Source organism: Ruditapes philippinarum, unplaced genomic scaffold (assembly GCF_026571515.1).
Source record: "Ruditapes philippinarum isolate M1 unplaced genomic scaffold, ASM2657151v2 ctg1133_1_1_1_1, whole genome shotgun sequence".
NCBI classification, from domain to species: domain Eukaryota; kingdom Metazoa; phylum Mollusca; class Bivalvia; order Venerida; family Veneridae; genus Ruditapes; species Ruditapes philippinarum.
This window is the reverse complement of record NW_026855123.1, coordinates 292256-317204: the sequence shown is the minus strand read 5'-3', so window position 1 is coordinate 317204 and position 24949 is coordinate 292256. Positions and strand designations below refer to the sequence as shown.

At 29.5% G+C, this 24949-nt stretch overlaps 1 protein-coding gene across 1 annotated transcript in view; it reads left to right on the top strand.

Moving 5' to 3' along the window:
- LOC132742165 (myosin-6-like) overlaps nucleotides 1–24949 on the top strand; it is a 159160-nt gene that overhangs the window by 21845 nt on the left and 112366 nt on the right. Inside the window, exons 9-12 of the mRNA XM_060730493.1 lie at nucleotides 670–849; nucleotides 4816–4866; nucleotides 6928–6994; nucleotides 7516–7622. Coding sequence (XP_060586476.1) covers nucleotides 670–849; nucleotides 4816–4866; nucleotides 6928–6994; nucleotides 7516–7622 — 405 coding nt within the window. The remainder of the gene's footprint in view (nucleotides 1–669; nucleotides 850–4815; nucleotides 4867–6927; nucleotides 6995–7515; nucleotides 7623–24949) is intronic.

The following is a 24949-nucleotide window of genomic DNA, read 5'->3' as shown; positions in this document are numbered from 1 at the left end:
AACTGGCCCGGCCCTGGGGGCCTATGTTCAGGTGAGCGACCCCAGGGCCATCATGGCCCTCTTGTTTTCTCTTTCTAGATTTGTGTAATATAATTAAGTGTTACTCTCTGAAAATGTATCAATATAGCTCTTATATATATTTTGTGCACAGCTATTTTCTAAAGCCAAGTAGAGTAAATAGGTCACCAATTTCTTTCTCACATTAGATTAATTAGTACCATTTCTTATTTATTCTTTAATTACTACTAACACTTGTTAGAAGGAAAATTTTATAATTACTTTTTAAACCATAGAATAATATTCATTTAATACTTACAATACTAAAATATCTTTTAAAAAGAATCTGTTCCAGACAAGTATTTTTAAAAATGTTTGGCCTTCAGCAGTTACTGTTGCAATTTCTAGTAAATTTTCTTAATTTCGATGTTCAGAAATAAAATTTTAGAATAATTTCTCAGCCATATGTGAAGGTGTGACTATTTTGATCAAAGGTTTGAAATATATTTATAAATAAAACAAAAAATCAAAGAAAAAAAACAACAAAAAAATCCCTCAACTTATTGCACCAGTTGAAAATACTTGTCATCTATTTTTAGATTCTTCATCTATTTATAGCTTAGATTCTGTAATCTATTTTTAGCATTTTATTCTATTTTTACTAACCAATAGAAAAGTGCACAGGACAATGAGGCCCATACTAGTGTTCTACAAGAGGAAATTACAAGGAGAGATGAGAAAATTGTAGAATTACGTACAAAATTATCTCGTTTAGAGATAAATCTCACAGAGAGTCAGTTTGATAAAGAAATGTCCACCAGGAAGTTAGATAATGCTCAAGCCCAGACCAAGGTTTGTTATTATTTTTTTCATTCTTCTCAAAACAATTTTCAACCCTAAACCTGCTGAATTTGTGAAATGGATTTACCCACCTTTGAATTTGGATCAGTCCATTTCATGTTAAAGGGATTTCAATATCAAAATATGTGTATGAAGAAAGATTAAGCTACCAACAGTACAGAGCCTGGTGGAACCTGATTGATCTGCACAGATGTGCAGGCTGGCCTGGTTCTATACAGTTGGCAAAGGGAATAGGTTCCAGCAGGTTCAGGGATTAAAAAGAACATTGATTCATTGGTTAACAATTTGAAAAGCAAAACCTATTTTGAATCCAGTTTAAGGACAAGTTGAGCACTTTAATTTGTGCCATATATGCCCATAAGGCATCTTTGGACCAACTTGAATTTAAATACCAGGAATAAAAAGAGCCCTCACAATTACTAATATAGAAGTGGTTTCAAGCTTAGAAATAGATATATTTTATTTTTCAAAATAACAGTATATTTTTAGTCATCACTTAAATAACATTTAGATGTACTTTTTTGTAGATTATCTGTCCTTTCACCTCTTTTTATATGCAAACTATATTGATCTTTAAAAAACTTTTACACAGCTTTATCTTTGTATTTATTTACACATATATGCATTCAAGTTAATCAGATTTTGTGGTAAAACATAAATTTTTACAGGTAACAACTTTTGAGTGTAAAAGTCTTTAAAAATACTAACTAAATGATAATAATTTTCTCGTCTCTGAAGTTATCTCACAATATTACATCAAATGTTGCCACTAGAGGTCAAAGGTTGCCACCAGGGGTCAAATATTGCCACTAGAGGTCAAGTGTTGCAACTAGAGGTCAAAGGTTGCCACTTTAGGTCAAATATTGCAACTAGAGGTCAAATATTGCCACTAGAGGTCAAATATTGCCTCTAGAGGTAAAATAATGCCACTAGAGGTCAAATGTTGCCACTAGAGGTCAATGAGTAAAAATTGTACTAAATTAAATTACATGTATTGTTTATAGGTCAGATTTACAATGAGGGTTGGAATAAAGGTACCAACAGTTGGATGTTCATTAATCTATGTTTGTTTTATGTACTTAGTTTCAGCTTCTTTTAATTTCAGTTTTGTGTTGCAACTTTAACAGTTTAATTTGATGCTGAATTTATAATACATTTAGGTATTTGTTACAGTTTGTTTTGATTTCAGCTTTGGTTTCGACCGAATTTTTAATGTTTTTGATGCCAAAGCTATATTTTGTTTTTGTTTCAGTTTAATTGTATTTTATTTGTGTGTAAGATCTAAAATTAAAGAAATGTTTGAAGCCTTAAAATATGTTTATTGGGTGTATTTTAGATAAATGAGATCTCTTGCTAAAAATGTTGTTAATGAACTTTGGGGCTAAATCAAGTTCTTGTGCTTATATTAAATTAAATTTTGCAAAATGAAACAGTGTTATCAGATAATGAATATTCTGTTTAGATACAGAAACATAAAATGTATATAATTAGAATTATTGCCTTCAATGGTAAAAAACAACTGTGAAATTGTGAAAGTTTTGTGATTGCTGGCTTAGTCGTTAAAGTGTTTGCCTCCCAACCCAGGGATCATGGGTTTGAGCCCTCCTGGGGTTTCATCCAGTCGTTTCTTCAAAATGGTGCCAGTACTGGTTGATTCCAGGAAGGAAACTTTAATGAGAGTAATAATTATTGCCTTCATCATAATATTTTGAAATGAGTATGTTTAAAATAAAGTTTTGTAAATTTCTAAAGCTGCAAGAGGTCCCATTTCTTTGTGTTATATAATTTTTGTTGGCTTAAAGGGACTTCACTGAAGTTTTTGACATGACAGCGCTGGAAATTTTTTTTCCCCAAGATTAATATTCTAGCTCTAGAATAATTATACTATTGAAGCTCTAGACAAATAAGTTGTGTCCAAAATTTCAGTTCATTCGCTGACTTAATTTTTCCAGAATAATTTGTCTTATTGTGAAAAATGATCCAAAGAGCCAAGATATTATATAGCACAAAAATTCAATTATATATTTATTTCTGAGTTATATTTTTTACCTATCTTTTGCATATCTTTTTGTTGTAAGAGCCCCAGCTGATCTATATGTAAGAAATTCAAATTTTATGTTTTTAGGCTTTTGTACCTCAGTTGAGTTCCTTTAATGGCTTTGTTTTGGATGTATTGTTCTTTCTAAGACTAACTTATATAAATTCGGTTATTAAAAATCACTGATTGTGTATTAAGTTAGTGTTAATATGCTTTCAAAAATGAATGTGGACATTTTTATAGGGTTTACAAGTACAAGAACAGGCAAGTAACCAAATAACATAGTGTTTAACAGTAGGTGGTAAAAAGATGCTTAAATATGCTATTAAATTCATTTTTTAGCTCGACTATTCAAATAATAGTGGAGGTACTCTACTCACCTTTGCTACTGTTTCAAGCAAGATACATTTCCACATCTACTGAGGAGATAGACTTAAAACAAAATTCTGCACCGTGTTGTAGATCGAAATTGTCTGTGCAAGACCCATAACTCTTACTTGGATTTTTGCTGAATTATAGCCCTTTGAAAACTTTGAAAATTCCATTTAAAAATTTTTCATCTTAGATCAGTCTCTTAAAACATTTCTCTGCTTAACTGATTCGTTCAAAATTTACTATAAGGCACTAAGAATAATCGAGCACACCGTCTCACTGGCATCTCTTGTTTAGTGATTCTGTTAATCGTAGATTCTTAATTACAATGTTCTAAATTTTGCTAACATGTCTTTATTACACCATGATTAGTAGAGGTTTGAATAAGCTATTTTTTGTGCTAATTTAGTAGATATAGCTGATTCTTTGTTATAAAACATGCTAATTTTTTTTTTTTTCTTATTTTTTTTTTTCTTTTTTTTTTGGTTCAGCACATATAGTTGTAGATGAATATTCTAATTAATTACGTAAAAAAATAATTACCAATTCTTGAACATGCTAAAATTGCTAACAGGCTGTGGGATTGCAGACTAGCTATGCTAATTGATGTTTTGAGTAAATAAATTTATATTGAAAAAATATATAACAAAAAAACAACTGTTTACAGTATACATTTATTTAAAATTGTATAAACATCGTGATTAATTATCCAATGAAAAGCGACATTACAAACATGCAGTATTATAAAAATTGATATAATCTATTTTCAAAGCATTGAATTTCCAAATTAAAATTTTTGAATTGTACCAGTCAAAGATATTGTTATTTATATGTATAATACTTTATACATGTAGTATGTACTACCCAAGTATCTTAAAAAATATCTTAACATAACATACTAGCTAACATGTAGCTTTATAAATATTAACATTTTCTTTTATCTACCCCTTTAGCTGAAATAATAAATACTAGAAAAAAAATGTAATTTACATGCACCTAATTAGATGTTTCTTTGAAGCAGTTTTATTTGTTTGTTAAACTTTATGATTTGTGACAAAAATGATGATAAAACATAATTGTAAAACGAGATTGTTAATAAGATAGTTAATATTATGTATAACATGATGATATAAAACATGATGTTGTAAAACATGATGTTAAAGAAAAGATGGTTAAAACATGCTGTTTAAATTTGATGGTAAAACATGATGGGAAGACAAAATGATTAAAAGTGGTTGCTATACAGGGTGAGTTTTGATAGTTAACATGATTGTGAAACATGAAGACAAAACATGATGGTAAAACACGATGATAAACATAATTATAAGACATGATGGTAAAACATGATGATAAAACATAATTATAAGACATGATGGTAAAACATGATGTGAAAACATGATGGCAAAACATTTTGAAAACATGATGGTAAAACATAATTATAAGACATAATGGTAAAATATGATGTGAAAACATGATGGCAAAACATTTTGAAAACATGATGATAAAACATGATGGTAAATCATTATAAGTAAACATGATTTTTTCAGTTGTTTGAAATAGCAGGGGAATATTATGTGGATGACGATAGACTAGGACCTGTAAGAATTATAATATTTTTATTGGTTGATACCTGGTCATGGTGTCTTGTGTGACACATCTTTGTGTGAATAAACTGGGTTATCTGGTCATATCTATTTTTGTGTGACAGCCAGGATACTGGATAAGGCATTGGGTCATGGTGTGTGTGTGTGTTTGTTTACCTCCGCCATCGGAATGGACCATATGGGCGTACATACACTTTATTTATAATCATCTAAATTTATATATACATGTATATGTTAACTTAATATATATAAAATAATGCTCAACCTCGACACTGCTTCCTTCACATTGTGTACTGTTTTGTTTGACAATCTTTTTAATTGGAAAAAGGTTCGTATGTATATTATCAACAGAAGATTATGAAAAATGTAAATATTTAAAGCTGGGTTGACCAGGTTTTGTGCAATATGACGTACATTGTATAACCTTTAACTTACAACATAGGAAGCTTTTTAGCAGTATTGTTAAAGTCACTGACATTTGCAGGTCTCTCTAGTGGCTTAATAGGGGTTTGCTGGATTGGCTTAATCTGGAAAGCATTGGTTAAGTAATGTTGGAGTTGCTACATTGAGCCTTGGACGCAGCATAGTTTCTATGTGTCAGTTGAGCTTGAACAATGAGTCTAATAGTCATTTGTCTTTCACAGCTGATTCAGAAATCATGTGAGAAAAGTAGTCGGTCACTTGTGGAGGAATTGGTAATTACTGGTTAGTTATCCAGGAAAGCTGGTTAGGTAGACCAATCACAAAGATAGTACCAAAAGATGTCTTAAAATTGATGTAAAAAATCAAACAAACCAAAAACAGGCACACATCTAGCTAGCTGCGAAGGGTAGGTGGTTCTACTCTGGTGTCCATTGCTAACTTTTGTGAGTGACATTGTGCACAATGTCAAGCCTTCTTTCGCAAGTAAAGCTGGAATGTTGCAATATAACTTTTATCAGCATCAACATGGCAAAAAATGAAATTTATTCATACATAATGGATGCTTAGGTACAGAATACAAAGTGAATATGACTGAGTTTAAGTTAGGTATAAAGTGGGTGAAAAGTTAGATGGAAAGTTAGGTATAAAGTTATTACTGTAAAAAGTTAAAAAGTATATACAGTATTATATAACGTTACCATTTGTGTTCCATAGTAATTCTAATAAATTTCATGCTTTGTTGAACATAAAAAAACAGCATTTTATTCTTACTTTCCAATATGTTACTGATGTAATACTTGCTCTCTTTTGACTAGATGTTATTGATATGTGTTGATTAGCTAGGAATCTGTGTTACTTTGCTGTGTGTGATTTTTGCTGTCTATTATCAAAGGGTGATGGACACTTGGTTTGTTTTTAGTAGAAATAGTTTTGTATCATGTGTATTACTGACCTTTAAGAATTTTTAAAGACGATTTTTACTATATGAAAAGTTAAAGGAGCACACCTACAGAGTTTTTATGAAAAATATAGTATCTTAGAGGAGCATTTCTGAAGAATTATGTAAATTTTTCATGAATTTTTCAAAAAATTATTCTGATGAAAAAAAATGTTGTCAAGGGTACAAATAAGTCATAAGTCACCTAGAATTTACCTAAACCATGTCAAATTATGCAGACATTTTATGTTACTAATTTTAGCAATAGGGAAGACATTTTGGTGATTTAAATATCAATTTCTGTCATATATTTTATAAAACATTTAAAATTAAACCTGTAGTGTCAGTATTTATACATTTCTTAAACTGTACATGTATTTATCTTAAGTTTTTTTTGTTTTTTTTTCTGAAGATTTATTTTATTCATCTGTGGGTGTGCCACTTTAAAAACAATTATTGGTTCAGAATTTGATGGTATATAGTATTCAGAATGTTAATTATTTGAGATGAAATACTAAAAATGCTAGTGTCATTTAGTTACTGTAACTTTCCAAACATTGTTATTATTAAGAAAAAAATAAATAAAACTATATAATAATTAATTTGATATTCCTTGTTTTTCATTTTCAGCTTTAAAGGAAATGTGTCACGTAAAATTTTAAAAATTGTAATAAATTCTGTGTTACATTTATCAGGAAAAGCTTGCCAAGTTACAAGAGGAAGTGGAGACTAAGAAAATGGCAGTTGGGGATGCTGAGAGAGGTAATACAGTGAAACTCATATAAAGCAACCTTTGTCCCAACCATGATAATTTTTTGTAATCTGTATACAAGGTTTTCTTTATTCAATATATGGAATAATTAATTATCTTAATAAATAATCTACATTATAAGATACACATACCATATTGTTTCCCACCCTCTAATGAGCACACTCACAATTTTTTTTTAGAAGAAAAATATCTTACCTGATAGATTTATAATCCGTAATGAAAAAGCAATCCCAATATTTTTATATGACAAAAAAGCAAGCCCCAGTTTGCCTTTGAATAAGTTGACTCTGCTTGCATATTTAGAATGAGTTGACTCTAATTTTATATGAAGAATAACTGTGTCTAATTCTATATTTCAAATGAGTTTTCTGTAAGGACATGTTGTCTTTGCCTTCATATTTGACAGGAGTTGTATCTTGTTCTATATGACTTATATCTCTGATTCTATATTTAGAAAAAAAAATTCTGTGATTCTATTTTTAGAATATTTTTTCTGTGATTCTATTTTTAGAAATGGAAAAGCTGCACAGAGAACAGTTGAGCAGCATGCACAGGTCACACCAGCAGGAGATTGAGGAGCTGAAGAAGGAACATGAAGAGGAAATTGTCAAGCTGACTGTAAGTGTTACTATAAATAGCATTTTATTCTATTTTTAGCATGCTAGTGTGACAGTGAATTTTTGGATTTTGAATATTGGTTTAAATTGAATATTTTGCTGGATTTTATAACAAATCTGAGAAAAAATGGATTTTATTTTATAATGATATTGAATAATATTAGGAATGAGGTTAATAATTGGTATTTCGAAGCGCTATCATTTTGACCAATCTCTATTGAAATAATGATTTTATGAAATAATAAAGTTACTGTGGCTGATACAGTCATAAGTTTAGAAATTAAGTTTATGATTTTATATTTTCATAAAAACAAAAAATTGGTATAAATTCTTTTAATGACTGGAAAGTTAAACTCGTAAATATCAAACTTATTCATTAAAAATATTAGTGAATCTATACTAATTTATAATAATATTGAGTATTTGCATTATATAGCACTTAAGTGGGCTATAAAATCTTTAAAACTTATTCATATATACATGGAAATGACATGAAACATTTTAATTGTTTACTTTCATTATAATGCATGTTTGTAATTTATATATATTATATTATATAATTAGATATATTGAGTGTTTGGAGAGAAATAAACTTGTAACTTCTGATTAAAACTTCCATTATAGAGTTACAAGTATTTTCCTATCCAAACTTTTCCAATTGTTATGTGTGTGCCTTGTACAAGTATTTCGCTTTGTTATTGACAGTGTTTAAGGGTGATACACAAATATATATTCATGTATAAAGTGATGAGATTTATTTTCTGTATATTTGCTTATTTTCTTTCCCCTCCATACATTTAGCTCATAGTAGTTAGACCAAGGTAAATAGTTACAAAATAAATGTTGATTTTTGCTTTATTTCAGTGTTTTTATGTTTTTGAAATATATTTGAACTTTTAGTTACTCAAAGAATTTTGAAAAAAGGAAGAAAGGTACACAACAAAACAAAACATTGTTGCCAAGTAAAAAAAAAAAAAGCCACTGTGACACACAAAAAAATCCCAACAAAATTCAGCCATTTTGGCATAACAAAACCAAAAATTGCCGTTGTGATCCAAACAAAACAAAACAAAAATGTGCCAAAGTGGTCCAACAAAACCAAAAATTTGCCATTGTTACCCAATAAAACCAAAAAAAATGTTTTAATGTGTTCCAACAAAGGTAAAATGTTCTACCAGCACCTAACAAAACAAATGTTATCATAATACCATTGTGACCAAACAAAACAAAAATGTGCTGTTGTGCCATAACAAAACTTAATTGTTCTATTGTGACCCAACAAAACTTAGTTGTGCCACAATGTGACCCAACAAATACAATTGTGACCCAAAAAACCCATCATGTGCCATTGTGACCCAACAAAAGTGTGCCACTGCAACCAAACAATTTTAATAGTGCTATCATGACCAAGAAAAAAACTAAAAAATGCCATTTTTACAAAAAAAAATAAAAAAATCTGCCATTACTAAAAAAAGAATTACTTGTTGGTACTTATTGTTACTTAAATCTTAACACTGCTTTATTGAAAAGTTCAAACATATTTCAATAAAATTATGTTAGTTGTAGTTTATTTGTTTATGTTCCGTTCAGTTGTATGCTTATATCTAACAAACTATTTTATAAACACGTTAATAATAAAGATGTATTGGCAGAAAACAAATCAACTGGTAAAATAAGTTTTTAATAATAGAATTTTATTAAATAGCTGATAATTTGTTTCATAATCAAAATCTAAACTGCAAAGTTTTCCCCCTTTTTCTTAATCAAATATATGCTGAAGAGTTGTCTCCCTTTCATAGTCTAATATTGTCCCTCTCTCTGTTCAAAGTCAATTATTAACAGAAGAGTTACCCCCCTTTCTTAATCAAATAACAACTGAAAAGTTGTCCTGAAGTATTAACAAAAAGTGTCCTTCCCCCTTTTCATTATGAAATATATATTGAAAAGTTGTCCCCCTTTTAATCATCAAAATATCAAATTAAGAGTTATCCCTCTTTTCACACTCAAATATCAATTGAAGAGTTCTCTCCCTTTACATCTTTGTTAATTACATTGTTTGCAATGCCTTTTAGAGAAAGGAGCTTTTTTGGCTTGAATTTTATAATTAAGTATATAAAGAATACATAGCAAAGTCACATTTTATGTTTTTCTGATTTTGTTTAATACTACTGCTTTCTTTTAGTGCCAAGATTTTGGAGAACTGAAATTAAATTTTTTCAGTATTTGACATTGAAAATTATATCCCCCAAAAAAATCAATAATCATGATTATGTTTGATGTGGTAAACTATTAAATTTTGTTCAGTGACTACATAAATTTATACCCATTGTCATAGTGCACACAACTTGTCCGCTAAGACTTCCACTTGCGATCAAGTTCAATGCAAAAAATTGTGGATTTTAGACTGAAAATTGATACATAATACAATAAAGATCAATTATTGAGGAATTGTTACCTTTATATAACTAGGAGTCACATAAAAGTGATTATTTCTGGTTTAAGCCCAATGGTAAAACCTAGTTATTCCAAAAAAAGTTTAAGTGGACCATGGAGTGTACATTGTGCTTTGTGACTTACAAACAGCCAGACTTGCTGAAATATTTATTCATAAAATAATGTTTTTGTCATTCAATATTGAAACATTTGTTTTAGTTCTCCCATGATTAATAATATTTTGTTTAGATAATTAATTACGTCACTTAATTATCTGTTGTTGTTTTGTTTTTTCAGTCGCCTAATTTTATGTTTTTGTTGTTTTTTCACCATGTTTCTTTTTTTTGTAGCTAGCTGGTATCGCATTTGTTTTGAACACTAATACACGATTTTTTCCCCCCTTTTTTAGTCCTTTTTGATTAAAGTTTGTTTTAAGTTTTATCTGTTTAATAACCACTTGTATACATATTTATTGTAACTGTAATCTTATAAACCACTATTGATGTCATGTAATGATTTAAAATCTTAAGTATGTTAGGAAGGGTAACTCTTGTATGCTCAACTTTATTATTGTCAGATTGATGTCCCTTGTATTAGGTCTAAATGTATTAGTTGCAGAAGACATTTTTTGGTCTCATTTATCTCCCTTGTATATGGACCATGATATGTGCCCTGTATTTAGACAACATTTTTTTGTGTCATACATGTCTAGGCAGCGTGGATAAAAATAGAAATCACTCTAGATGCAAAATGTGAGATTATTGTACGAGTTTTAGTTCACATGAATCGCTGAAGGCTTTAACAGTTAACCACAAGGGCTGCAATAACATACAATGTAGGTAGCTTTTAGTTGGTTTTTGATGCGGCCATTACCATTTCATTGATTCACTGATATATTTTTGATTTGAATAGTTTCACAATAGTGCCACAAAAAAGAGCTTTATGTGATATGTATAGAGTTATAATAATAATAATTATTCTCCATTCAGTTTTCGATGCAACTGTTTTAAGGTTTTGGAGAGCTGCGGATGTTTCTTATTTCAAAATTTTACTATTACATGTTTAAATGTTGAATACTGCTTAAGCCGGTGCTAGGGCCGTGGACAGTTCCTTGCATTTTCCAGTACTGTCCATGAACAGGTGCATTCAAATCGAGTCTGCAACATTTGTTTGGGTTTTTTCACTTTGGGTAGATCCTTGGTACCAACAAACTTTTACCATTATCTACAATTCACAGTGCACTAACGATTAGTGAATCTATTACGCTGGACTAGCTATGAAAACCTGAAATTATATCATATTTAATGTCGAAGGTAAGTGTGTTATGGCAAGTTTCTAATATTTGACTTGTACATGTACACCAAACATCGTAATATCATACACCATGGTACATGTACACCCACCATTGTACATGTACACCCACCACTGTACATGTACACCAAACATTGTACATATACACCCAACATCGTACATGTATTCCCAACATCGTACATGTATTCCCAACATCGTATATGTATATTCACCATCATGTACACCCAACATCGTACAGTCGTACACCCACCATTGTACCTTACCTTAAAATGCCCTGTAAAGGAAATAAATAATTCATATATCTTTTAACATGCCCCAGCCAACTTGAATACTTGATCACTTCCCATTTGTTGGAAATTTACATTAACTCAACAGCAGAATTGCATTGAATATTTATGCATTGAAATTGTGCTTATATTTTAAGGGAAATATTCAATTATTCTAATACCCAAACGTTTTATTACATTATAACAATGTATTGTAATTTTTTTGGGGGCGAAAAATGTTTGATTTTACACTTCGATGAAATTGTATTACAAAGAAAAATTTGCGTAGCTTAAAATAGTAAATTTAGAACCACATTTGTGAACATTAAAATCTGCCTCATCCTGCTAAATTTGTAGGTAATTTATACTAGATCTAGCCCACTTTGAATAATTATGCAACCTATTTTTCTCAAACAAACAAACAAACAAAAACAAACAAACATTACAGATATTAAGCAGATGATGTTGTAATGTTAATTACGCTTTGAAAATCTTTAAATTTGAAAAACTGTAAACTATAAATTTGCATAATTTTATATATCATATCATGACTAAAATAATTGGAGGTGATAATCCAAGACCCATAACTTTTACATGGATTTTTTTTTACAGAATAATGGCCCTTTTTAAACTTAGAAAATTTGACATTATTCAGGCTCTTGTTTTACTTAATCAATCACTGAGAGTAGTCCCACTGACAGCTTTTTCTATAATTATAATTCCATTTTGTCCTTTATAATGAATTTATAAGTAAAGATTTGTGACTCGATCTGGCCTCATGATAACAGATTTTGCAATATATAATTATGATCAGTTCAATAAAAAACAAACACTTTTTTTTTAGCTTTCAACATTAAATTTTTGTCTTCTTCAGAAAAAAATAGATGTTAGAAAATACCAAATGACATAACATCTGTTTAACTATAAATGGAACAAGACGTTAACGAGGAAATAAAAGCTTTGTCAAATAAAAACAATGTTTCAAATAAAGCATTTCAACATGAGTACAACCATAAATAATACAATATACATTGAATATGGATCTACTCATGTCATACAAAATTTCTCATTGTTAATGTAATTATAATAAAATTTTGATATAAGAAAAAAAAAATCTGGGTTTTTTTCTTCAGTTTTTGAAAAATAAATACCTGGAAAAATGTGATCCCTCAGAAGCATTAAAACAGAAAAATAACATGAAAATTGCAGCCGGTTTGATTTAGTCTGTACATGAGGGATAATAAAAAGCCCCCCCCCCCTCCTAGCACCGGCTTGAGTGGTACATGTACTCAATTCTCAACACTTAAAAGTGCTGGACTCAATATCTCAAAGGACCAGAAAAATATAACAACACTGAAGTACAGGGCAACTTTTTACGGCTGTCGCAAAGCACTTGGCACCTGCTGTTGTGATGTATCTTGGAAAAAGTGATCCCTCGGAAGCATTTACACTTTGATGAAATCGTATTACAAAGAAAAATTTGCATAACTTAAAATAGTAAATTTAGAACCACATTTGTGAATGTTAAAACCTTGCTTACAATCTCTTATACTCTGCCATATTATTTAAACCTGTCAAAATGTTTATAACTAATAATATGTTTAGCCTGTACAGGTTATTCCAATGTAAACATAAGTTTGGTTTTTTTAACCCCACTTGGTCCCCGGGTGCTTGGTTACTGGTATTGGTTAGAGTGCAGTTATTTCCATAATTAAACAGTTGACACTGTTATCACTTGCATAGAATGAAGTGTTTTATTGATTCAGCCATTCATTAGGTAAAAATAATGTTTACTCTTGTCATTTCTACAATTTATTGAAAATAAGTAATAAACCCTCGTACTGTAAAGTGAGTATAATTTGAGAGGAATTAATTTCTACAATCTATTGAACCTTTTACTGTAAAGCGAGTATAATTTGAGAGGAAATAGTTTCTACAATTTATTGAAAATAAGTAATAAACCCTCATACTGTAAAGTGAGTATAATTTGAGAGGAAATAGTTTCTACAATTTATTGAAAATAAGTAATAAACCCTACTGTAAAGCGAGTATAATTTGAGAGGAAATAGTTTCTACAATTTATTGAAAATAAGTAATAAACCCTCATACTGTAAAGTGAGTATAATTTGAGAGGAAATAGTTTCTACAACCCTCGTACTGTAAAGTGAGTATAATTTGAGAGGAAATAGTTTCTACAATTAATTGATCCTTGTACTGTAAAGTGAGTATAATTTGAGAGGAAATAGTTTCTACAATTTATTGATCCTTGTACTGTAAAGTGAGTATAATTTGAGAGTGGATTTTTAAAAAAAATAAGTTACTTGAAAAGAGTTTCTATAATTGATTAAAAATAAGTAATAAAACCCATACTGTAAAGTGAGTATAATTTGAGAGTGGATTTTTTAAAATAATGTAGTAACTGGAAAATAATTTCTAAAATTTATTGAAAATAATTATTAAAAAAACCTTTACTGTAAAGTTAGTTAGCATGACAGTGGGTTTTCATTTTAGAATAATAATAATATACTGTACTAGTATTTAAATTAAACCAAGTATGGGATTTATAACTTATTTTTAATAGATTATAGAAATGACACAGTAAACATTATTTCCAGTCTCAACATTATTAAAATAATCTGCTCCCAAATGGTACCTAAACTTTATAGTATGGGGGTTTATTAAATTATTTTCAATAAATTGTAGAAACTACAAAATGCACTATTTTCCAGTAACATTGCCATAGAAGCAACACAATAACTATGCAGTAGTTTTATCAGACTGATACCTTACAAAAAGTAAAAAGCAACATCGGAGGTCTACCTTCATCAGTTATTTTGAAAGTTGCTGTTTTGACCATGTTACAATTTCCGAAAAAAATTAAGATAGAAGCAAAACCAAAAAAAACAACAAAAAAACAGACATTCAACAATGGAATATATGTATATTAACACCTTTGTGCAAACCGATAATTACTTTCATCACAAATTTAATCACACAGTATTTATTACTATCTCTATAACACATGTAATCAAGTAGTGAATCTTTATTATTATTATAAAGAAAAATTGAAGCATTCCCCCCACCCCCCAAAGAATGTACATTCTTCAAGGATATACAAATTAACACCTTTTACAAAACTGATAATTACTTTCATCACAAATTTAATAGCACTCCCCGTGGTATTTATTACCTTGTCTATTACATTATTTTGTTTTCAAGGAGCCATTCATTCTGTGGCCCAGTGGTAACACGCCAAACCTAAGTATTCTGGGGGTGACAGGTTTGATCACCCTGCACAACATGCAGCATTATCGAAACTAAAACTTCTCTTTTTTGATGAGACCTTTAAAAACTAAGGTGCCAATGTATTTTTGCAATGGACAATAATTATCCTAAAAGAACAGGGGTTATAATAGAGCTATTCTAGTCACTATGTCAAAGCTTCATGTCAAAAACTGAAATGCCATGTTTTGTGCTGTACAGTGGACAATTGTAAAAGAACAAGGGTCACCTTTGTTATAATAGAGCTATTCCAATCATCCGTGTTTGAGCTAAATAATAAGAATGTTTCATTTGTAAGAAAAAACATTATAAATTACAGAACATTGAAAGTTCGCACTTTTATTAATTTATGATATTTTCCGATCAATCAATTTGCTGTCATGTGGTCAAATTGGTCCAAAGTTAATCAGCTGTGTACTTTGTTAATTCAGGAAACTGACCAGTGTCAATAATGACCAATAAACGGTCAGTTTCTATTGTTCCGATCCCCATTAAAAGCTTTGTAGATAAAAGAGAAAAAGTCTATATATTTGCATTTGATTAATCCATATTTTTAAACATTCCAACATTGTAATATAAATACTTTGTTATACAAAATGTACTTTTTGAATGGTTGGTGACATAATTTGTAGAGAAAAAAAATGGAATTAACACAGTGTTTTACTGAAGTAGTTGTCATTAAATTTATGTTGCGAACTGGATGCTGGATAAGAATTCATAATAATGTCTGTTATTATTAATGAAAAAAAGAAAATTTTAATTATTTAATTATTGCCAAAAAAGGAGAAAGTATCTATGTTTTGATACGAAACTCAAATGAAATAAGGATGGAGATATGAGGGTGATACCAGAGTTTTGAGCCTCAGGCATTTTTTGAGTCTCGGGCATATTTTAAGCCTCAGGCATTTTTTTTACGGCTTTGGGCAATTTATAAGCCATGGAAATTTTTTGAGCGTCAGGCATTTTTATCATTCATATAGTACTATATTATACATTATGTAGGTGAATTTTGATTACCTCTTGATTGTTTTTCTTGAATCATTGGCACATAATAGTGAATTTTTAATGGTTGAAAAAATACCTTTGTAACTGAAATTTTGATTAAGATGAGGTGCTGATTGCTGAGGAGGAGAACTGGTTAAGGGACAGAGATTTTGACTTCTTGGTCTCGCCCAAGCGTGGGTGTGTGGACGGTAGCACTACTGTATATTGACATGCTCAATGAAACTGAGTCTTCAACATTTTCAGTTTTGCCGTTTTATGTGCATTCTTTAGGGATTCTTTTCTTTTTTCTCAATTCTACCAATAGGGTATCATTGACTGGAATAGTAGATGGAACAAGTGTGTAAGAGTTGGGTTTACATTACGAAATAAAGTAGAATATCTAGCTCAATTATATAACTCTTTCTTTGTGAGGCTCAAAACTCTTTGGTATACCCTCGTACAACTGTTTTGCACAAAGTCATAGAAATGCTTCCAAGTTTTGTTTTTGTTTCTTTTTTGGCAATATAGAAAGTGCATTTTCAAGATTGCTTTTTAAATAGCCTATTATTTGTTTGATAAAGTGCTACAAACTTGTTTACATGATTAAAAAAAACCCAAAACATTCTGTTATTTTTACTTAGTTATTGTGGGTCGTATTTTACAATTAAGGGTATGTTTTCGAATATTAATAAATTGCATTGTGTGAGGATAGGAAATAAAACGATAAATAATAATTTAGACTTTGATGGTGGGAAACAAATGTAAATTTTTTAAATTTTGGAAAGTTTTAAAATCATTTAAAATGTGTGATGACTTATTCATATAGGCACCTTTGTGATAAATTATTCATAAATTTTGGTTTGATTTGAAAAGAAATCTGTGAACAAACAGGGGTAAATTATGTTTGTTGAACATTTGGAGATATCTGCTCTTTTAATGGATGTTATATGGTGATCAAATATTTATTATAAATGTAGTAAAGATAAAAATCTTAATTACCTTAAAAAGGGGTCGATTTTTCTTTTGTAAATTGGGATGAAAGTAAAATTTCATAATCTGTACATAATTGAATTTTAAATATATATATATATATCACAAAAAGGTCAGATTTTTTTTTTTTTATGAATAGAAATTTTGATCACTTTTACTCTGAAAAATCATAATATTGATTATTATGCATATAATTATGGTTGAAATTATTCTTCAACATTATATGTTTATTGTTAATTTAGCAATGTTGCAATGCTGAACTTGAGTTAAGCGTTTTGGGTGCAAAATGAACTTTAGTTAGGTGTTTTGGTGCAAAGAACTTGAGCTCTCTCAGCTATGTGTTATGTTAGGGGTATCAATAATTTACAAGTCTTTAAAATGAAAAGTGACTTATGATGAATAAAGCAAGTTTTGTGGAGTATACAAGTTGTCCAGATGATGTTCCCATGGAAACCAAGTACCAGGTGCATAATCAGCAAAAAATTATAGCATTGGTGAGTGTTGCTTTCTTTGTTGCTATGGAGACGGGTTGTCATAGAAATGATGTCATAATTTCAATTGCACTGTAATGTATATATATTTATGAATGTCAAGGTTGAAGGTCAAAATGTAAGGTCAAAGTTGAAGGTCAAAGTTGAAAGTCAATGTTAAAGGTCATGGTAAGTTCAGTAACTTAATGTTACTATATTTAGCCAGGACACTACTGGGTGAGAGACTGGTTATGGTTAAGAGGGGACACAGTCCATAGATTAATATATAATAGTTATTTAATAATTATATGCTGATGCAATAGATATTATATATAATAATGTCTTACACACTTTCAGTCAAAGAGTGTGAAGTAAAATACTATATCAGGAAATTTTAGTTAAACTTCATCAAAAGTTAGATTTATCTGGCATTACATAACATATGGTACTATTTAATGCCTTTATTTGATTATTCATTTCAATGCTGATGAAATTATTCACTTACAAATTTTCTCACCAACAAGTAAATAACAATTTTTTCTGTTTTTTTTTTTTCTTCTTACATACATTATAAGAACCAAATTCTCAATACAATTTACTATAAACTCAAATAAGGTCTTTGTCGCCTTTTCATTTTATTTTTTTTTTCAATTATGTCATTTTATTTGCTAATTTATTTTACCATTGTCAAATTGCAGACATTCAATCACATATAAAAAAGATAAACCAAATTTGATGTCATTTTAACTGCTTAACATAAAAACCCCCATGCAGAGGTATAGTCCCTTTCAAAATTTAGTTGACAATACCCAAGCTGCGCAATATTAAGGAATTGTTTATTTGAATGGCGATGCAAGATCTACAAACTTTTGGGAGGGACTGTATATAAAGTAAATAAATGATCTTGTACAAAAAAACATAATGATTTAAAATTACAAATTTAAAATGATTGATATATAAGGTTCTATTGAAATAATCCTTCAAATGGTTCTAAATGATATGTAATTTATAAATGCTTGTTTTGAGGGTTATGACAGGCTGTGAGATTTAAATTGACAACGATTATAATCTTTAAAGCAAGAAAGAAAGATAAAAAAATTATTTTGTTTGATATTGATCATTTGAATTTAACATAGATGTCTGTCTCCATGGAAACGATTAACATGTATTGTATTTTAATGGACAACAGTTTCTTCATAATCAGATAAGTACTGTAATTGTTTTCCACAATAACAAAATATGAACAAAATGTTATTAAAAAGAAAGCATTTATTCACAGGACCTTGGTTAAAGTTAATGTTTTTGTTGAAAATTTTGGTTCCCCTTAAAAACAGCTTTACATAAATTTAATAATATTATTGTTTTACCAAAAAAGTAAAATTTATATAATTCTATATTTTTTTTAAAAAATATAAGGGTTAAATTAAATTGTTTTAAAGTTTATTTTAAATTTTTAAAACCTTTTAAAAATTATTTTTTTAATAGACTTTCATTCTTTTCATTGTTTTTTGTTTATAAGTTTGTAAAAAATTATACCTTTCATTTAAATTAGCATCCAAAATTTTATATCAACTTAAAAAAGGGGTTTACTTTTCTTATATTTCTTTAAGGGTTTTAAAGTGAGTTAAAATTTTTACTGATTTGCATTTTTTTTGTTTGTAAATATGTTTATTTTTTTTATTATTTTGATTTTTTTGTTACTTTGTATTTTTTTTTAAAAATTGTATATTATCATTTTTTGAAAAAAATGTTAATTTGGGTTTCTGTTAAATTTTTCCCAGTTTCATTTCTTTTTTTTAAAAAAAGTTATTTTAAGAAAAAAACCCGTCTTTGAAAAGAAAATTCCTGTTTGGCTTTTAATTTGCCCCCAATCAAAAAGGTTTTTAAATTTTACAGTCCATTTGGGAAAGATGTAGCTCCCTCTGGATTCAAAGTTTTTAAATAAAAGCACTCGGGAAAATTTTGAAATTCTCCCTGCAAATTTTTTGGGGAAAATAAGTTTAAAAGCTCTCTAAGGTTAATTAAATTAATTATTTAATTTATTTTAGGCACTTTGGCATTTAAATGAACCTTAGAGATTAACTAAATTCACTAAAACATTTTTGATAAATTTGTAAGTAATTTAAGTAATTATTTTCACAGAATTAATTAAGATTAATTAATATTTTCTTTTCTTTGTTTTAAGTAGCAGCCATCTTGAATTATTAGATCTTTATTTTTTGGTTCATATAGATTAAAACAGGGCTTGCTACTATTCAGATTTATTAGTTTAAAAGCACAGAATCATTAAGGTTATTTTCATATTTTCATTTAGAACAGTTAAAACAACTTTTAATTGGTTTAATCTTTTATTCAACTAGTTTATTTTGATTATTTCATTTTTGGTTAATTAAAAACAGTTTATATTTAAGTACATTTGTGCAACTTGTATAGTTTTAAGTAACTTTTAGTGTAAATAAAAAACTTAGTTCATTAAAAATTTGGTTGATTTAAATTTATTCAACATTAGTGTTTTATTTCCCTTTGCATTCAAAGGGTGGTGTCATCCTGACGATTAGATTTTTCCCTATTAAAGAGTACTCCTGAGCAAACTAAGAACATTAGGTAATAAGTAACTAAATTCTATTAATAGAAATCAAAAAAGGTTTTAATTTTCAACACCACAACAATGGTGCCAAGTGGGATAGAGGCCTGCTTCTATTTTTAGAAACACTTATTAACATTTTTTTTTTACCACCACAACAATGGTGTCAGAAGTGGGATAGTTTTGAAAATAAGTAAATTTTCTCAACTCGGGAGTACATTATTTTTAATATTTTTCTATAAGTACATTTTTGTATTGATAGTTTTGAAAATAAGTAAATTTTCTCTCAACTCAGGTGTACATTTTTTTTAAATAATTTAAATTTTTTTTTTTGAAAAAAAATTTTTTGTCAAATAAATTTGTAATAAAAAACAAAAAAAGAAATATATAAAGTAAATTCGAAACCCCTCACCCTCTTTTTTTTTTCAACTTTCTGGGGTGATCTGTTCTTTTTCAACTTGGGGCGGTAAAGGGTTAAAGCTTGTCACCCCTAAACAGTACTAGTTTCTTTTCCCTAAAAGGTAGGACGGAAAATAATTAAACCCCTTTCCCGGGTTATAGTTTGCGGCTCCAAAAGTTGGTTTTAAATTTGGGAAAAATGTTCTTTTAGTAATAAAATAATAGGTATTTTTTTCGGGCTATACTGAAGGCAGCTAAAGGGCACAAGCGTTCATATATACCCAAGGTTTTGAAAAATTTTTTTCTTTTTCCCGCCGGGCCTATTTTCCCTCTTTAATTTTTAAAAAGGCCAATCCCCAAAAACCCACCAGAAATAAAAATCAAAAACAGAGATCAAAAAAGAACCGTTATTTTTTATGAAGAAACATATTTCTTTTCCCAAATTTAATTAAAATTTTTCCCAGTGACCTGCCATTTCACAAACCCTTTTAGGCTGTTTTTAAAAAAGTGTTTTTTTCAAAAAGTTTTTCGATCTTTCTTTATAAAAAATTTCTAAATTTTTTTATAAAAGCACAAATATTGGAAAACCCTTTTTTTTTCCTTTGGTTTCCCCAAATTTAAAATTTTTAAAAAAATTAGCTGCTTTTGGTCGAAAAAAAAGGGTTATTAAAAATTTGTCTGTAGGCCCCAAAATAATAGAAAGAAGTTTCCTTCTTTTGGTAAAACCTTTGAAATTTAAAGAAGATTCCCCCTCAGAAAATGCCCCAGCGTTTAAAATGCAAACCAAACCTAGGATGGAACCGTTCCGAACATAAAAAACCCAAATGTTGGCATCAATACTCAGAAAAGATGTTACTTTCCGTTTTATCCCCCCAACTACAATCCACTACTTCTTTCCCCGGAAAGGAAAACTACTATAGGGAGGCCATTAGCCCCCAGACAATTTGCCCCCCAATTCTTACTTTACAAAAAAGTCGGGGCCCTTTTTTCTTCGGAAACAAGAAAATTTTTAAAAAAACGACTCCCCAAACCCCCAATAAAAAAGGAAAAACCCAAAAAAATGATCAATTGCTTTTTCTTCCCAGTAAACAGATCCCTTTAAAAAATTGGTTCAGTAAACTTTCCCCAATTAGCCCGGGACCTGGGGGGTAATCTTTTAATTGAAATTATTGATTTTTTAAATTGATTAAGTTACACTGAAATTTGTAATTAAAATTACCTTGCTAAAAAATTTTAAAGAAATTTGTAATTAATAATTACAGCAAAAATTTGTAGAAATCATGATTCCCTTTTGTTTTGCATTTATTCTTTCAGATTTAACAGGAAACTATTTTTAATTCAAATGATGCCATTATTTTACATGATACAGGTGTAACTTTTGTTTTACATTTATACAGTAAAAGCCCTTAATTAAGACCATCATCTGGGCTGGACCAACATTGTCTTAACTGTGAACATTCTTATCATTGCTTACTACTTTATGACAATGTCTGTTTTAGTCATTTTGTTTGAAAAAAATGAACAACAGTATGTATCTTAAGCTACAAGCGCAATATTAAAGACAACTATAAAAGTATGTTTTGATATCTGATGAGAGGAAAACATATAATGATATTTCTGAAAAAAATTTAACTTAAATTCTCTTTGGTCAGATTTCAATATCAATTATTATATGATGTACATAAATCACCTATCAAATAAAAATTAATTCTTCACAAAAAATAAATTTGCTTGAAAGCAACATTAAACCACTCTAAAAAATTTACCTTCTTACCTTATTTCATACAATAACCCAATAATAACAGTTTTTCACACCTTGTGAAATTAAGTGTCATGCAAAGCATTCAAGCAGATAATAACAACAAATTTAAGATCTAGATAGGTGTTGATTTTAATATCAGTGGTCTCAATAGTTGAGTCAAATTAAGAATTAAGCAAAGAATTTGGACTGAATTAGGTAGTCTTAAAAGTGGATAAGCGGTTGTTAATAATTCTGGATCATGTAACAATTGATACAAAGAGCCTTGTAAAAATAGTCTTATTGAAGGGGGTGGACTTAATTCAGGTATGGTCATTAGTAGGGATTCTACTTTACATTGAATGTAATCAATTATCAATCAATTACTCTCTTAGAGTAATTGTAATTCAATTGATTACAGAGGTAAGTCTGAGTAATCAATAGTAATCAATTACAATAAAATCAGAAAGTAATTGTAATTAAATCAATTACTGATCAATGTAATCATCCCCAGGTCTGAATTAGACATCATCAGTACCAACTTCAAGAAGTATACACTAGAAGATATCACAACTACCAGCAAGAACCAGAGGACACATACCACCATCAATCAAGGTGCCCTGATACAAACAAATTCATAACAGAAGAACAGTTTTTACAATTTGCAAAAGAATTCAAACAATCACTGATGAAAGATGATTACACATGGGTTGATGACAAATACCAAGATGAAAATTTCACAAGAAACAAAGATTTTCAACAGAAGACAAAATTCTATTCAAGCTGTCAAGAAGACTGCTGCCTTCCTTCCAAAAGTCAAACTTGTCTAGAACCTGCCATAGAAGACAACCAACTACTGAATCATTTAAACTTCATGGGACTGATTCTGCAGGCCAAGAGTCAGTCCAAACAGTAACTGAAAACTACAAGAAGATGGCCGATGACAACCCAGATGACGAATCGCAAATGACATCAGACACAATAAAGTCAGCAACAGTAGAAGACTTTATTCCTGTTCAAGGTTACAACTTAACGCCTTTCCCAGAACTGATGCCAAAGAAAGCCAAACGACGACCCTTCAATGCCAATTACATACCAACTGAAGACATCACCGACACAAACAGCAGACCAAAAGATGCAATCTTCGATTGGACAGTCTGCATGGCTACTGTTTACGATAACCTTTCAGTAGTCACATACGATAAAATACCAATAGGCGATGATGAAGATGCCAATATCAATACCAGACCACAAAATGATGACAAACCAATAACCCGCGAAGACCATATACCACAAGAAGATGCCACATACAAATCAGATGACCAATACCACAGACCAGATGCTTGCGTGTATCCGAGAAGAGAGAAGAAAATCGGTAACTATTCAAATCGCGATTGTGTAAAACTGAGCAAACCCGAGTTTGTTCATAGACTGACAAATATTATTCAAAACAAGTATAAAAACATTTAGGGTGATAGAAAAGATGCCACCTTTTATAAAGTTTCCTTTTTCAATTCATTACAAATTGATAAGAAGTAATTTAAGTTTAAGTTACACTGCCATACCATGTTGATTTTGTTATGTAAAGAAAATACATTTTGTATACATAGAAGATATTGATATGTTGAGTTAAGTTTTTGTTACAATAATTGATATTGTGTTTTTATTTGTTAACTTTTTTGTTAAGTACAAGTTTTTCTGTTTGAGTTTTATGAGGCTGCTTTAGGTGTCTTAGTGAATGTTTTTTGTGCTCGTTACATAGAATTTAAGTTTCTATGGGCTTGATGTTTTGAAACATCAAATTTTTGAGTTTTAGAGATTTTCTATAGGATTTAAGATCTATAGGCGTCTGGTGATATGTTTCACAGACATTTCTTTGTTCACTTAAGTAATGATCCTAAAGTAAGCGTTTGTTTACCATAGATGTGCATAGCTCCATCGCAGCTAGGTCTAACACATATGCTTTTTGTGATTTTTTCACAGTGGTGTGAAACTTTGATTTATTTAAAAGTTAATATGTATTTTTACGTGTCATTAGACTAACAAGATTTAAGTTGGATATCATATATTTTTGTTGTTATGAGATAGACCTGTTTTACTTATGGTATAATTGTTAACCATTTTGATGCTACTTTATTAATGATACAGTATTGTTAATTATCTGTCAAAGCTATATTTCTTATGATTGTATTTTAACATGGTGGTGTAACTGATGCTTTAGTAAAACTTTTGGCATTACTAGTATTCAAAGTAAAAGTAAAATTTAGTATTGATTCTATTAAAAGGGGATGTTCTTTTCTAGAAAGTGTTTTGTGTAGAAAAAGATAAAGAAAATTCGCGTAAAGTTATTATATGAATAGTGATAAAGTGTTTTATGAATAGTGATAAAGAAAATCTGAAGTGTAGAATAAAGTGTTGATTTAAGTGAAATGAATAACGCAGAAAGTGAAACAAATCAATAGATCGCGCATCTGAGTAAATATGATTAAATCGCGCATCTGAGAAACAAATACCAAAACGTGCATCTTAGAGACAAAATAATGATATCGCGCATCATTTAAATAATCATAGTGCAAAGACATTGGGTGCAATGAACATTTAAGGTGGTTGTGCCATCATGCACTTTTACTAAACATAACTTGTTATCGCGCATAAGTATCAAATCCCATAATTGTGACAAAATCTAGTGCAAAGACATTGGACACAGTATGACCAATCAAGGCAATTGTGTCAGCACACTAGTAACACCAAACAAGACAAAAAAGAAAACCCGAACAAGACGAAACTAGAAAACCCCGATGATGACAGAAAGAAGAATAATATTATACTTTATAGATAATATTACACTTGTATTATAGTATTTCTTCTATT